The sequence below is a fragment of the Apostichopus japonicus genome, chromosome 9, assembly GCF_037975245.1.
Source record: "Apostichopus japonicus isolate 1M-3 chromosome 9, ASM3797524v1, whole genome shotgun sequence".
NCBI lineage: Eukaryota > Metazoa > Echinodermata > Holothuroidea > Aspidochirotida > Stichopodidae > Apostichopus > Apostichopus japonicus.
The window spans coordinates 17,833,470-17,849,769 of NC_092569.1; the positions used below are offsets into that span (position 1 = coordinate 17,833,470).

General features: G+C 34.4%; 1 protein-coding gene across 1 annotated transcript; it reads left to right on the forward strand.

The window, feature by feature from the left end:
* Positions 1 to 233: 233 nt before the first annotated feature.
* LOC139973805 (uncharacterized) lies at positions 234 to 10,137 on the forward strand. The gene is made up of 8 exons (XM_071980673.1): positions 234 to 393; positions 4,113 to 4,158; positions 4,426 to 4,595; positions 5,176 to 5,440; positions 6,028 to 6,242; positions 6,504 to 6,809; positions 7,542 to 7,809; positions 9,407 to 10,137. The coding sequence occupies exons 1-8, from the start codon at positions 304 to 306 to the stop codon at positions 9,640 to 9,642; spliced, it is 1,596 nt and encodes a 531-aa protein (XP_071836774.1). The 5' UTR covers positions 234 to 303; the 3' UTR covers positions 9,643 to 10,137.
* The last annotated feature ends 6,163 nt before the right edge of the window (positions 10,138 to 16,300 follow it).

The window sequence follows — 16,300 nt, forward strand, 5'->3', positions numbered from 1 at the left end:
GATGCCAAGAAATGAAAACTAAACATGACGTATGGTATTGCATCATTTCAATACCTTTTAAGGTAATAACATGTACCGTACTGTAGTGGTGCCATGAAATATGAACATAAACCACGTGAGCAACGACTACCCTTGACAGGAATACTAATATAATAATAATAATAATATGTCTAGACGAATGAGTATAAGAATGGTTGCCTACCACCACTGTATTATCCCGGTTCATTTCGTATCAGGCGTAATTGTCGCAGTATGGATTTGACATTCATTCCAACTTTATACCGCAAGAGGTAACTTTGCACAATGTTGTACTTGTTTAGAAGACATCGTGCAGGTTTAACCTCTTTGTTTCTCATCATTTTTATTTCCAGCAGCGTGTCTTCTCAAGGAGGGGTAAGTTTTTCCTTTTTTTTAATATTTCAGTCGTAACATCTGTCAAATTACCGTTTCGATGTTTAAGCAGTACACAATTGATTGTTTTTGATCTGCAGTGCTAAACCCTCTTTTGGTGATTTGCTTGCACTTTATCGAAGAGTTAATAAATATTACTTCAAAAATTGTAACTAACAGTGCCAATGAAGTCGAATTCGGTAGTCACACCTACTTGTTGTTAATTTATCGTTTCTTTATTTGATTTGTCTCTATTAGTTAATTGAGCAAATAGTAACGTAGATTATATTTACAAATATAAGTACTATACCAATGACTCTGTATAAAATCATCTTACGGAATTCTTCAATTGAAGTACACGTAATGACTGGATATGAAGTTAATCTGCGAAATATCGAGACACTATGAATTGTAAATTACGTTGCGGTTGAAAGTGAGAAGATACGGACTGTATTTTGCTAGCTGCGATGTGTACTGTGTATGCCTAAATTATTGCGAGTTATATATACGTAATATTTTGACCGACATGAAGGAATTAAAAAGAATATTCCAATAGTAAAAAAAAATATACACCTTATGGATGTCAAGTTATCGCCTTGTTATTTGATTTTACTCTATTCGTTAAGCAAATAGTAGTATAGAACACATTTACCAACTGGTATTTTTTATATTATTTCCTAAATTCCTAAAATAATGATTTCTTAAAAAAAAAAAAAAAATCAGACGGATTCCTTTAATCGAAGTACAAATAATTACTGCATATAAAGTTAATCTGCAAAATTTATACACATTTTGAACTGTAAAATACATTGTCATTGAAAATAAGAAAATACAGAGTATCTTTAGTTAGCTGCGTTTTGTACTTAGTATGTTTGAATTTGTGCGCGTTTTTGTTGAAGAATAAACCTCATATCTTGGCAGGCACGTATACTAATATACCACATCATAAACAGTAAGTCGTTATTCTTAAATTACTCTATAACAGCTAAACTTTATATTCATACTTTCTGAAGTCTTACTTTGTTTAATTTTATATACTGGATGGCAATGGGAGAGCTAACTTCTAAATATTATTCCACAACAATTTACACATTAAATTGATTATATAAAATCATATATTATCATATAAAATTGAAATAAAAACAAATCGCATATATCGTTTACGACATAAGATTCATTCTTAGAATTCTTCTTAAAATCTTTATAACAGCTAAACTTTATATTCATACTTTCTGAAGTCTTACTTTATTTAATTTTATATACTGGATGGCAATGGGAGAGTTAACTTCTAAATATTATTCCACAACAATTTATACATTAAATTGATTATATAAAATCATATATTATCATATAAAATTGAAATAAAAACAAATCGCATATATCGTTTACGACATAAGATTCATTCTTAGAATTCTTCTTAAAATCAAAATCGAACAAATGACAAAAAAATCTTAATCAGTTTTGTGTGATTGCTTAATTAATAAATTTCTTTGATCTTAAAAATCCCGATCCGACTCACACCTTAATTCACTTTGGAAAGTTAAGACTTTTCATAGACCACTGCTAATTATAGGAAACATTTTGTAATATTAATTCTGAATTGTTTCTTTTTATATGTTAATTTCAATATATTCAAATGCCGCTATCATATATAAAATATTCAGCAAAAGAGAAATCATGGCTTCGAAAATTTGGTTTGCTAAAATTTACTAACCAGTTAGGAAAGAAGAACGAAAAGCAACTGCACATTTTCTGTCCGTCATTTATTGACATCGAAGATTCAGTCGGTGTAGTTTTAAATAGGTATTTGAGAATATTCAGCTTTGATGAACATCTGCCTTCTTGAAAACTTTAGCATTATCTTATAAACACAAAGTGGATATGGAAGGGTCATTTTGTGGAGTGTCACTTGTTTGTTTAAGTAAACAAATCATTCTAGAACAATAGTCTATTCTGTCTCTGGGAACGCAGTGTAATAGTTGATTGTGTCCCTCAAATTATACTTTATTGGAAAATCATGATAACGTACCGTAGTAGTTAAAGACTTATTATTATGGTGACAAACTATTTCGAAAAAAAGTCATTAAGCAGGATGCTAACTATTGAACTTAGAATATTTGTTGGACAATCATGAAAATGTACCGAAGTAGTTAAAGACTTTCTGTTATTGTGTCAACCATTTTATTGAAAAGTCATTACGCAGGATTTCAACTCTTTTCTCCTCAATTCAAGTCTAGGTTAGAATAGATCAAATAAGTCAACCTCCATTCATAAACAGTTCTTTTAGTTGCATGACAATTGATAAATGCATATCATTTCCATTTGTTTAAGATGTCCATAAATCGTTCTTTGGTCTGACAAACAGTATAGCGTATTGTGTACATTTTGTTCATTGTAATATCAAAATGCGTTTCTTTGGTCTAACAAAAATGTTTAATTTGCCTTTCCATAGAATGTAATGCTTCATATGCGCTAAATATGCATAGTCGATACAAATTAAATAATTCCGTACACTAAATACCCTGTCGACTTAATTAACGACTTAACTAGTATAAATTATTAAGTTTGTGTACTAAATTAATATAAATGAACGATTAACATGAAGTAAGTCAAACTATATACTGATTTTACTCATCAAGACGTTACTGTTGTAAGAATTGTCAACTGATTTAATCGCTGATATCGTTGTCGGTACTTTTAGGAAAATTTGCTATATATATAAATATACCAAATTTATCATTTGCGCCACATATACCAAATATATTTATCATCGTTGTAAGAATAATATCAGTGTTGTAAGAAGTGACTGTTTATCATTTATCAATTGCTGTTGAAAGATGTACCATTGGCCGTTGTAAGGATTGTCAATTGATTTAATCATTAATGTCGTTGTCGGTTCTTTTAGGAAAATATACAAAATAATGTTATCAAGACGGTACTTCCTTTCATTGCAGCATTTTTAACGCGCTACAAAGTTTCATCATATTTACGCTTATCCCAAACAGCTGTAAATACAAGTAAAACGAATTTGTTTCTATTAATAGTCACCATCATTTAATGTGTGTAAAAGTTACATTTTTTTCTTTATTTCCAATATAAATATGAGTTCCATTTTATCGAAATTCGTGAATACACAATGCAGACGTGAAATTTGCAAAGAATCTATTTAATGAAAAATGTTCATGTGAATTAATTGAATTACATATTGCATTAGAAAAATACTATATTTTGAAGGTTTACACGTTTCTTTCATAAAATTATATTTTCCACAAGAAACTCTATCGAACAGAATATATTGTTTTAAACTACAAAGAAGGCAAAACCTACTAGAAATAGAGTAAATATTTATTGTCTAGAAGAAATTAATTGGCTTCAAAACAAGCTAAATGTATGGGACATTAAACCTAAACAATATTACTACAATGTTTCAAAACAATTCTAAACTTAAACGTTCGTCGGTCTGTGTTTTGTACTGTGAGAAATGCCATTTTATCGGTGTACTGTCAATAAGTCCTTTTTTTACTTGTACTAAAATTACAAGCAGCTATGTGAAATATTGTAATTGATATATGATAAAATAAAATTAAAGAATTACCTTTACAGAAGACAATGTAAAATAAAAACAAAATAAACAACTTGTAACGTTGTCACATTTTACTATATAGTAGTATACTTTATATATTGGGCAATCATTATATTGAATTATTTTGCCCTTATTTTAGCCGGAACGTCAAAGGAGCGTAAATGACCACGGAGACCAAACTTTGAGTAAGTGTACTTTTAAGTGTTTAAACCTTTAAAACGTTAACGACATTGTAACATTTTCCTACCCTTATATCCTCTCCCCTTCACTGCCTCAACCGCAAGTGAACCCACAAAGAAGATAGAAACTCATAGTGTTATATCTTTTAGAGACAACTAAAGGTATGCTATATGATCTCGGTTTCTCAATGCTATGAAATAAAAACATATTATTGTTGAAATCTCTAAGCTTGATGTGAGGTAGGCTTATGTTGTGATACTTTATCCTTTTAGCGTCATCGTTTTTCTTCTATCAACGTGCTAATTACCCACGAGACTGCCATGAAGTGCTAAGCCAATGTCCATCGTCTATAAACGATGGTGTTTACGTCATCAAACCAGATGGCTATCCCGAACCTTTTGAAGTATATTGTAACAACAGTCTAGGTGATGGCGGATGGACGGTAGGTGTTGTATTTCATACTGTGAATATTGTGTTTTCATTGCAAGATTTGTCACCAGAATTGAAATTATTCTTGTTACAATAATACATTGCTCATACTACAGAACTTTTTATACTATAATGATGTAATAATATATAGTTTGATGTTACATTGGGCTCGGCAAGCTTTACAAAATATTTATGTCTTACCAAAAGAAGCTGTTCGATTCATCTGTCATGCTCCTTTGCAAAATGAACCGAACCATATCTAAATTCCAACATAGTTTTCCAATACGTTTTAATACTCTCCACATATTCCTGACTTAAATCAGAATACTATTTTGGCGAATGGTAACGCAACTCATACATTTGTCATGTTTATATAATATTCGTTTCAATATTTATTAGATTATTTGTTGTTGTTTGTAAGTGATTTTAATTTGTGTTTTAATATCTCATTCTTCTCTTCCTGCATGTTGCTTGTTCCATGTTTCAGTATAGTTTGCCTTTCGTTCGTTTTCTCAGAAGTCTTACAGCTAATAGCTAACGGTCTTACAATTCAATCAGTTTGATATTTTAGATGTCTCAAATTATTTCAACAGGTCATACAGAGACGAGAGGATAATTCAATCAACTTCAATCGTACGTGGGACGATTATGAAAATGGTTTTGGTTTCCTTTCTCATGAATTTTGGCTCGGCAATGAGAAAATATCCTACATAACCAATCAGAAGAAATATCAGCTACGCATGGATCTAACCACAGCAACCGGTATTTCATTCTTCGTGACGTATGAAACTTTCTGCATCAGTGACAGCTTCAGTCATTACAAACTGGTTAGCACCGGAGAGTATACAGGAGCAGCAGGTGGGTTATTAAACTGATAAACTTCTTAACTGGACACATTTCTCGCCCGAACTGAAATTTAATGTTTCATCAATAAAATTAAAATATTGCCATTATTGCTTATTCACACACGTTTCAATTATTTCATGATATTATTTTTTTTGACATGCAGTGTGATAAAGAGCGGGACTATTCCGCTTACTAACAATATGCCTCCCAGCCTCAACCAAGCTGACACCCATGCCATAAACCAAGATATATTTGGAAGAATTAGCTCGTTGTTATATTTAATATTCATTTTGAAGCATCTAAATTGTCTTTCCCCCATTAGCACTTTGTTGGGCCTTGCTATCAAGCACTCACCTTAGACGTAATTTCTTCATAAATAGATGTATTTTGTTCATCTACTAAGGGCAGAGGGCGGTTTGCTATTTATTTCATTGGTTTATTTAGATGTGTCATTTAAGCTGTCAAGCATGTTTCGCATTTTTCTACAATATCAAATCATAACTTATTAACATGATGTGTTATTGAGATGATAGATCATCAGACACTTTGCATAACGCTTCCTTTTTTATGTCGTAACTTAATTGTTATTCCTATTCCAGACACATACTTCGAGTGGTGTTCTACTAACAAGGTTCTCAACAGGTGTAAATGCGAAGGTTCTTGCGCCGATCCTACATGCACCGAATCATGCTCAAGAACACCCACTTGCGTTTGTCCCGATGGGTTCTTGATGGACGGGAAAGATTGCATACCTAGAGATAATTGTAGTTGTTTCATAGAGGAAGCAGAGAACGGTCAAGGAGTAGTTCTAGCGGTAAGATTTCATTTCCTTAATGTTGACGTATCAAACTAATTTACAATGAGGAGAAAAGCCGGAACAAAACAGCTATTATGGTGCTTGAAATTATTAATTTTAAAAACGTCAACAATTTTTCCTGCAGCTGCTCTAATTTTATGAAGGAATGTCACATATTGCACAGCTTATTATGTCTCCACATTTAACATTGAGTGATCCCATTAAGTGATTTAAGTATCATGTATCTACTTGAAAATGCTCACCGTTTTATCTCGATAGGAAGGTGAAGTATATGTGAACCCTTCTTGTACCAAACGATGTTCTTGCAACAGCGGTCTGTTAAGCTGTGATGATACATACCGGTGCAGTCCCAATGGTAACTGTGAGGAACGACAAAGCATATTACAGTGTTACTGTAACACAGGGTACACGGGCGATGGAGTCGAGTGTACTCAAGCCACTTCCGTCGACTGTGGTAGATTGAGAGGAGCAACATCGAATAGTATCCAAAGTATACAACCAGCTGGGTGGACAGAGGTGCCATTTGAGGTCGTGTGCGATGACACAGATGGAGGTGGTTGGTTGGTAAGTCATTAATCGTCCACCTAAATGTTTTTGTTATTTCAAGGATAAATATTGGTAAAGTTCAATTTACTTAATTTTCATAGCCATTGTTGTACTTTTCATGAGTTTCAATGCTGATTATAGTACGAAATGTAGTGGTCCATCTGGACGCTATAAGATATTAAATCTCACCAAAAAGGTTTTTAACTTTGAAACTTAGTCTAAAGCGGTTTCTGTCTTAATGTAAATGGACTGGGGAAGTGGAGTTGATGGTCTCTCAAGTTGATTGTTTTTCGTTTCCAGTCTCGTGGAAGACTTTTCTGATATGAATATTTCTTTATTGCAGCATAAGTATTATTTAAAGTAAGTCTAGATTATATTCGATCAAATTGGAGAGTGATGTATATTTCATCCTTTATAGACGATCATTATTCTCCTTGATTAGTGGAGTTATATTTATAATGTACAATTGTAGTTGCCTAGACACGTTGCTTTTGACATGTCTTGTTCGTAGTTAATTGAAAAGAAAGTGCATTGCATGGTGAGATAATTTCATCATAGGCATGAAAATATAAGCTTCACGTCTACTGTTGGAGAAGCAATGAAATATTTTTGACTTTTGCATATGAAGTAATACCAAGTTTATGAAAATGAATGATAACCCTTGCAGGAAAATAGTAACCATTTATTAGAGATCGATAACCAGCTTTTTAAATGATTAAGTCCTTTTTCTTTTAACCACTGAACTTACAGGTCTTTCAACGCCGTGTTGATAGTAGCGTCGACTTTTTCTTATACTGGGACGATTACAAAGATACTTTCGGCGACGTCGATGGAAATTTCTGGCTTGGAAATGACAAACTTGCAGCCTTGACGAGCCAAACTCAATATGAACTAAGAATAGACTTTGTTTCCAAATCTGGAGAACATTACTATGCTAAGTACAGTTCCTTCAGCGTAGGCAACGAGGCAACTAATTACTTACTCAGCGTCAGTGGTTATGACTCTTCCAGTACAGCAGGTGAGTTGTTGTTCTTCTTTCCCAACTATATTTAGTAATATGATGGTGTCTGGTAGTCAAATAATATAATAGCTAAATGACCTATGATTGAACGGACTTCTTTCAGCGGTTATGAAATATGAAAAATGTGTAATCACCGTATTAATAACAAAGTGATTAGCAATATATTGTCTTTAGTCTTGCATTTTCGACTATAGACTTTAACTACCACAAGCTAGAAGCTTTAAAGATTGACAGAAAAAAAAATCAAAATTTCTAGTGAGAATACACTGATAACTTTACATTAAGAAGAAGCTAATCTCATAGGTACGATAGCAGCTATATGTGCTGTAAATTAAACTAGGCGATGATATTTACATGTCATTGTACGCAACAATATCAGTTAATCATGAACTAACTGCATCGAGATGACTTGATGTATCCAGGATCGGGCGGATATCGGATAAACCTCGTACATATTTATCTTAAATCTGACTGTTCGTCGTAGCTTCTCACCACATTAAATCGACCAGGTTGGACATATGTATTTTGTTTAGCATGCCGTAACGTCCCAGTGTAGATGACATGAAATACCAGCTTGAAGTGTAAAGTAAAATACTTGGAGCTCCACAATCATCATGTCTAATAAATATGGCCATTTAGGTCATTATAAGAGGTGCTGTTGTAAGATGATGCTATCAGATTTATCAAAATGTTATGCAGTGCAGCCTCTAATCCCCCACCCCTCCTACACTAAAAAAAATAAAATAAAAGGGGAATAAATGTATAAATACATTTTTGATATGAAATATTCTTTGTGTGATTGGGAGAACATTGTAATTTGATTTGGTAACGGATGCAACCTGTCATTTAAGTTAGTTTTCCAATTTTCTGAAAGAAAACTGTAAACCAATAATCTAGCAATATCATATTCCGAAAAATTGTAACTTTTGATTTAAAATGGTTAGATATATCATAGTGATTTAACAAGAGAGAGAGAGAGGTTATTAAATTTGGAATATCAAGAGTCATAACTGAAAACCTAAACCCGAAAGGAAGTAAAATAAAAACCGGCGTAATGTCACACCGTTATCGATATGCAGAACAATCATAATATCAAAAATAATAATTTCAGTAAGTTTGATATAATGAACGAAATACATGCACGTGTTCAACCGATATCCTATGTTAAGTACCTCCAGTGGCTCATTTCGATAGCTATCCCGAACACACGATCACATTTTCATACAAGAGTGTGTTTTTTCCTACAAAATGTTAGTCCTATGACAAAAATTGGAGCAAAATATATGTCGATATGTACACACACCGTATCTTCTCTATCTGGCATTACGCATATAAAAATGTTAAGATGAATGCGCGATTACATGTTTTGACCTGTCACAATACCACACAATAACGCATACAGAGTACAGCTCGTGGTTAAAACAAAATAGTGAAAGATAATAAGAAGAGCAAAACTGTCAGAATTTAATAATTGATAGCTCCATGAAATGACCGGTCAATCTTTTACAATACTATCAGGATTGTAATATGTATCGCCTTCGTTTTGTTCTGTAACTGTTCGTGTTTCCATACACTCTTTTTCCCTCTTACCTAGGTTACGACCGTATGCGATATCACAACGGTGGTAAATTCTCTACACGCGATCGTGACAACGATGGTTATTCTTATAACCTTGCCGAATATTATAGTAGCGCATGGTGGTATAATTATAATTATAATTGTGACCTCAATGGACCGTACACTGGATCTTATACCATTTATTGGTATAATTTCCCTGGCGGTAATTATAACATAAGGTCAACAGAAATGAAAATACGGCCTCGAACCTGATGAAGCGTTGAAGAACCCAAGCGAAGAAGACCTACGCCTACAAAGTACATTTTGTGGATGGTTTTCGTTCAAATACAGTTCTCAATTATACTGTGAATAACTCATTCAACAGTGATTTCATTATGCAACTAATGTAGTACTTAAAGTCTACCCTATTGTTGGGATTCAAACTCCTCAAATATTCCATATGTTCGATGCATTACTTTAAAGGAACGTCGCTGGCCAGATGAATCCAGATAACAATAAACCATCTGGACATGTAGTTACAGACACGCTTGAAGAGTGACAGAACCAGGAGGGAATTTTCGAAATACTCTGACTATATTGTAGATTTCAGATAAATCAGTATTCTCATTGGAAAAGAAAATGCGTGGTAACCATTTGTGAACCACTGTGGATAAGGAACGCTGAAATATTTTGGGTAGAGACTTGATAATACTGAATAATGATCACTTTGACATATTATGAAATAAATATGCATGAACAAATACAAAAAATAAAGTATGTGTTGTATTCTTTCTTCTATGATAACGTCCAAATATCATTTTTTTATGTCAAATGACTAGCACAAACAATCATTTTATTGACTCATACAAATGTGCTATACGTTAACCTAACAAACCATTACCAACTAAAAGTTTATTACTTTCATGAGGTTTGTGCCTGTATGAATAGGCTGATAAATGCATCCATGTGTTTTACAGAGCCTCTAGCATTGAAAAGACCAAAACACATTATTTCGTTGTCATTGACGATTATTTTCCCGACTATATGGTGAGCCCTCTCTGTATTGGTAGGCTAACATCTTGAAGCCTCATAAAATGTTACGTGATATGATTCTAACACACAAAAAAAAAATATTAGACTTGGTAAAATGTCATTGGCGTGAGAAAACTTTTTTCGGGGGATATATGTCAAGAAGTATACTGTGCGAACAAATTTAATACTGGTCTAACAATGCAGTTAGTAGATTTCCGACTGGGGTTTTAGTCGTTTTGAACACTTACAATCACATACTCATAATCAAGTTTGCAAGTCCTTAGAAAACGTTCGATACTATTGCTTTGTCGCCGCTCGAAAGAATATTTGTTTTTGAAATGTGAAAAGTTTGATAATTACCAACCTTTACGTTTAAACATGCCTTATGGGAAACCGCTGAGTTTTTGAGAAAAAAATGTCGGAAACTATCAAACAGTTATATTTTGGGAAAGGGTCGTCATTTCAAGATACAATAGTCGAAGTTTCCAAACTATAATATAGACAACTTTCAATTTTGAATACATTACCGTGGTCAAAACTTCAGATAAAACGGAGACTAAAACCCTGGAGTACTAATCTTTCTCTCGAGAACATCAGGAAGATTTTTCTTGAACTCAGGCATTAATGAAAGAGGCTTCATCGTTGACCTTGAAAATACGGACAGGAAAGTCAAACAGAGATATCAATAGACATTTGATGCAGGCACAGTGGCGTAGACAAAGAGGGGAGGGGGCGTGGTCGGGGGGAGACAGCCCCCATAAAATCTTGTCGCTCCCCAGTCGCTCCCCACTGGGAGTTTGGGTGTCGAAAAAAAATACATGTGCGAAAAATATATCATTGGTCTGAATGGTTTCGAATCTCCATGATGACCACTCATGAACGACCCTTCGACCGCGGACCGGCAGTAGGCTATAGTTGCTGAAAACCGGACTTGACATAGCGCATATAGGCCGGGTTTTCACTTCTGGGACGTACCCTGATGCTCTTAAAACCGCTAAAAAACCAAACTTCCAAGAAAAGGAGAGAATACTATCGCTGAGACTCAGTCTATCACCCTAATAATGTTTCAGACGCAATCTTTTTATGTAGGTTGGACATATAGTTCGGTCATTCAGTATGTTACTTGGCTGAAAGCCCAGTCAATCTTTCCTTATTTTCAACGCGCAATTTGCATATTTGTCGAAAAATGTATATGCCGGTGTCAAACTCACAATTTTGTGGTATGACTCCCAGGACGGCAAGTCGAGAAACTCACGTGCAGTCGCGGCGGATGGATTCCTTCGCCTATAGTATGTCCGGGGACATTTTGTGGCATCGTTCCTATAGGCTTATGTATGAGGCCCTGGGGTCATTCCTTGACCAACTTGGTGCAATATAATGTGCCCATTTCGAAGTAAATGTATTCACAGATTGTTAGTTGCCATGGATTTGAACAAATGAGGGGTATTCCATCCTGAAAACATAGTGCAAAATGCTGCTGGGGTTTCCAGTTCGCCGCATCATTTGTCAACTTGCGCTGGGTTCTAATGTTGATGTCAATTGGAATCACTAATAACTGAAATAATCCACCAAAAATTAAGGCCGCATGAACTTTTTGCAGACTTCCTTAGTGACGAATTTTTAATTTTCTCCCGAAATCACGCAACTAGATGGCTGCTATCCAGCCTGGCAAGTGCCATCTCCAGCGATATGGCAGATATTGAAATCTGAAATTTTCTGCGTACGCTGCGCGCCAACCGATGGTGGCGCTCCGCTTAGACAGTACTTGCTGCCGGAATACTAGACTCGATTACGCCCCTCACCCACGTTTCAAATCGGATCGACGCCCCTGCATACAAGGCATGGGAAGTGTCATTTCCGACGATCTAGAAGGCCTTTTTAGCTAAAAATATCGTTACGCTGCTCGCCAACCCATGGTAGCTCCGCTTAGATAATAACAAGACGCCCCCAGGAAATGGTCAAGACCCCCCAGCGACCCCTCCACTGAAAAATATCCTGGGCACGCCACTGTGCAAGCATTTAGTTTAGAACGCTGTCTTTAACGTACGACCTGTGTTAACTACCTGTTTACGACCTGTATACCTAATTTCCGAAGGTGGACAATAAATTTAATTCAATTCAATTCAATTCAATAATACACTTTGAATCACAATTTACATTCTTTGTGTTACACTTTATTCGTTTTATTGCGGACAAACATATTGAATTTTAATCGAAAATTTTATGCAGTAACAATTGTTCATATCAAACAAGGACCTACATAGGTTCGACTACCGACGTGTGGCAACTGATTGAAATATATATATATATATATATATATATATATATATATATATATATATATATATATATATATATATAGATGTTAGAATTCTCTAAAACGAAGAATATTATGTTCATTTATTGAACAGGATTAAATGTATTCTTTCTACATATTCCAAGTAACAGATTTGCTGGAATTTCATGCCAGGAGTCGGAACTGGGATAATTTCGCGACCGTGTCCTTTTTTCTTATTTAGCTAGTTCCGGAAAAATGAGAATTACAATATTCGGATTTTATCCATTTATTTTCTAAGACACCTTCATAATTACCAGGTTCTTCCCTCGGTACAATTTCTCTCTTCTTCAAATCAGCCATGAGATGTATCATGTCTTACATTGCTTAATGCGCAAATTTAAGCTGATAATTGAAAACCTTTGTAAGTCAATTAAATCTTGCTGCTAACGTAGTAGCTGCAAACAACGAGATCGAATACAATATACGTAAAAATGCGTCCTTTTCTATGATTTTCTCAACCTCATTGACTCCACGATGCCATAACGACAAACATAACTAGCTTATCTATTCAAATTTAACTTCATATGGTGAAATAAACTCGAAAAATAAACAACATTTAAAGTTTGTTATTCTCGAAGTTAGTTTTCTGTTAGGATCGCAATAAAGCCCGCCCATAATATGAATATTTAAATTATATTAACGTCATTGAATAATGAGGTAAATCATTTTTACTTTCCTGGTGTCGTAAGCAACTCAGTACACCATTATGTTCTACAACACCATGCTATATTTGTTTACATTGAGTATTGCTGTGATAACGACGCAACCTTTTCGGATTGCTGTGAATAAATATTTTGAGCAAAGGCTTATAAATAAACATATTAGCGATTCGTTGATTGGTTGAATTCAAACTAGTGTATTTGGAGAAATGTATGGAGAAATGTATTGGAGAAATGAGTAATTTGTCAGGGAAAATATTTTGCAAATATTTTAGTTTGCTGTTTATTTTTCTCATGAATACATATATAAACAACTCGATTGACTTTCAAAGGTGTTGGAAAACAAAGAAAAAGGCAAAAGCTGTTTTACGATGTATTAAACAGTATTTTCTACGAGTTGCTATGGACATGAAATGCATGTGATGATCGTTAAGTTCATTAAGAAAATGGTCGAATTTTCATCACAACGAATCTTAGGTTACAATATGGAGTATAAGTGAAATGCTAATTGATGATCTTTCCGTTGCTTCCACTGTGGTCTCCATTTGGGTTATTATTCATGCACAAAGCTTGACATATACTGCTGTACTGGAAATTGTTACATCAAGGAGCTGTTTTGGCACTCCCTGGTTCTTAGTCCCATTGCAATGCGTACATTGTGTATCAAAGAACCACCAGTCGCCTCGGTGCTTAAAGCATTGTAGACTCACCCCAAACCGCTTGCGGCCATCTGAAAAAGTTAACTTTCCGTTGCTTGCAAGTAACGTTTTGTTCGTGTCGCTACAAAATGCAGACAGTAATGAAGCCTAATACCTTAATTGTTATCTAAAGCTGGACCTGATATGTCCATCGCTGTATGTTTGTATACCGTGCTGTGGGTATTGACCGCAGGTGTATGAACTGACTGTACACTAGTGTATAATTACCGACGGTAGAAAGCTGTGTGTGTATTTTCTCGGATCGATGGTGGTGTTTAACACTTCTGTTACACCTCATTCGAAACTAGGTTAAATTACCGGCATTAGACGTTTCTTTTTGCGAGAGTCTTGACACCCTTTAACGACGAAGTTTTAGGCTACATTCGTAAGTATTCCTTTTGTGGTGCCGAAAGATTTACCTCTGCTCTTTTAGTGACAGTTACCAGGAAATGAGTGTAACGGGAACACTAAGAGGTAAGAGGACTTGAGAAGTTTCAACAGGGTATAACACACTGCTGCTCGACATGGAAAATATATATACAATGTCTTCACGGTTCTCGAAGCACTAATTTATGGATTTCTAACGATGAATTTATATGTTACGGTTTAATAAGGTCCTTGATTTCACACTTTACGAAAAATGCGATTATTCGACAAGCAGGGAAGTACACCAAAATTATCGAAAGTGCTAGAACATATACCCCATGGTTTATTCGAGAAAAAAATTATATCATTAATTTAATGTATTGCAATGAATATACAGATGTCGTACTCATTGTTTACAAACACAATTTATTATTTCTCTTGTCTTTTTCCTTTGATATCTATTTGTTTTTAATTTTGCTGAATAATCTAGAAAAAAAATCTGCAAAAAGTTACTATGAGAGACAACCAAAATCAGTTCGGCAATCGTGTTAACTGTTTCACTTCACAGAAGTTGCTAACGAGCTCGTTCAAAACTCCTTAAAGTTCAAGAAATGGCGCCCTGTCACTTTTGCTATATGTCCACTTATTAATCATATGCAAAGTAATGTTTGTGAGGGTGTTTGGTTGGGAGGGTGAGACAACCCTACTACTTTTAAGGAAACGTGATTGTTTACGTAATTGAAGCATGCGCTTGCTATATGGGATTTGGCAGTATGGACATGCAGCCCAACGAAAGCTGTCCCTGCGTTTGCAATGGATAAGGAATAATGAGAACTCAGTCTCAAGTTTCAAAACACCAGGTAGTGGCTCTAGTCTATTGAAGTGTTGTTTTCTACTAAAGTTGAGTATCACCCGTTGTACCTTCACTACTATGAACAAATAGATATACGCCAAATATAATGACAAACACGGAAAGGAGAAGAAAAAGAAAAGGAAATAGAAGGCGCTAAAAGCAAACATATCTGTGTTTACGCTAGGGCTGCCCAGTTGACTCATTATGTAGTTGATGCTTTCAGAATCTTTTTGAAATATATATATATATATATATATATATATATATAATATGATATATACATACATACATACATACATACATACATACATACATACATACATACATACATACATACATACATACATACATACATACATACATACATACATACATACATACATACATACATACATACATACATACATACATACATACATACATACATACATACATACATACATACATACATACATACATACATACATACATACATACATACATACATACATACATACATACATACATACATACATACATACATACATACATACACACATACATACATACATACATACATACATACATACATACATACATACATACATACATACATACATACATACATACATACATACCAGCAGAGACTACAGTGTGGGGTTCTTGGTGTATGTACAGTGTGGGGCTCCACTGTTGGTATATTGATACATGGTGGGGTTGTGAAATTCTATATGTATAATACTACAGTATGGGTTTCAATATGTTGTATGCACAATGGGACTATTTATGTACACACATTGTGGGGATAATTTAGTAATGAATCAATGTGCTAATACTTGTATTTACTACATTATGGGAATGTTCTTGTATATATAGTTTGTGGGACTGAACCATGCTAATACAGTATGGGTTGAAATCATTGTACACTCTGGGACTGTTTATGTATTATTTTGTAAGTATGGTTGCAGTCTGCAATTAATTATATATGTTACATTTTTTTCCCCAG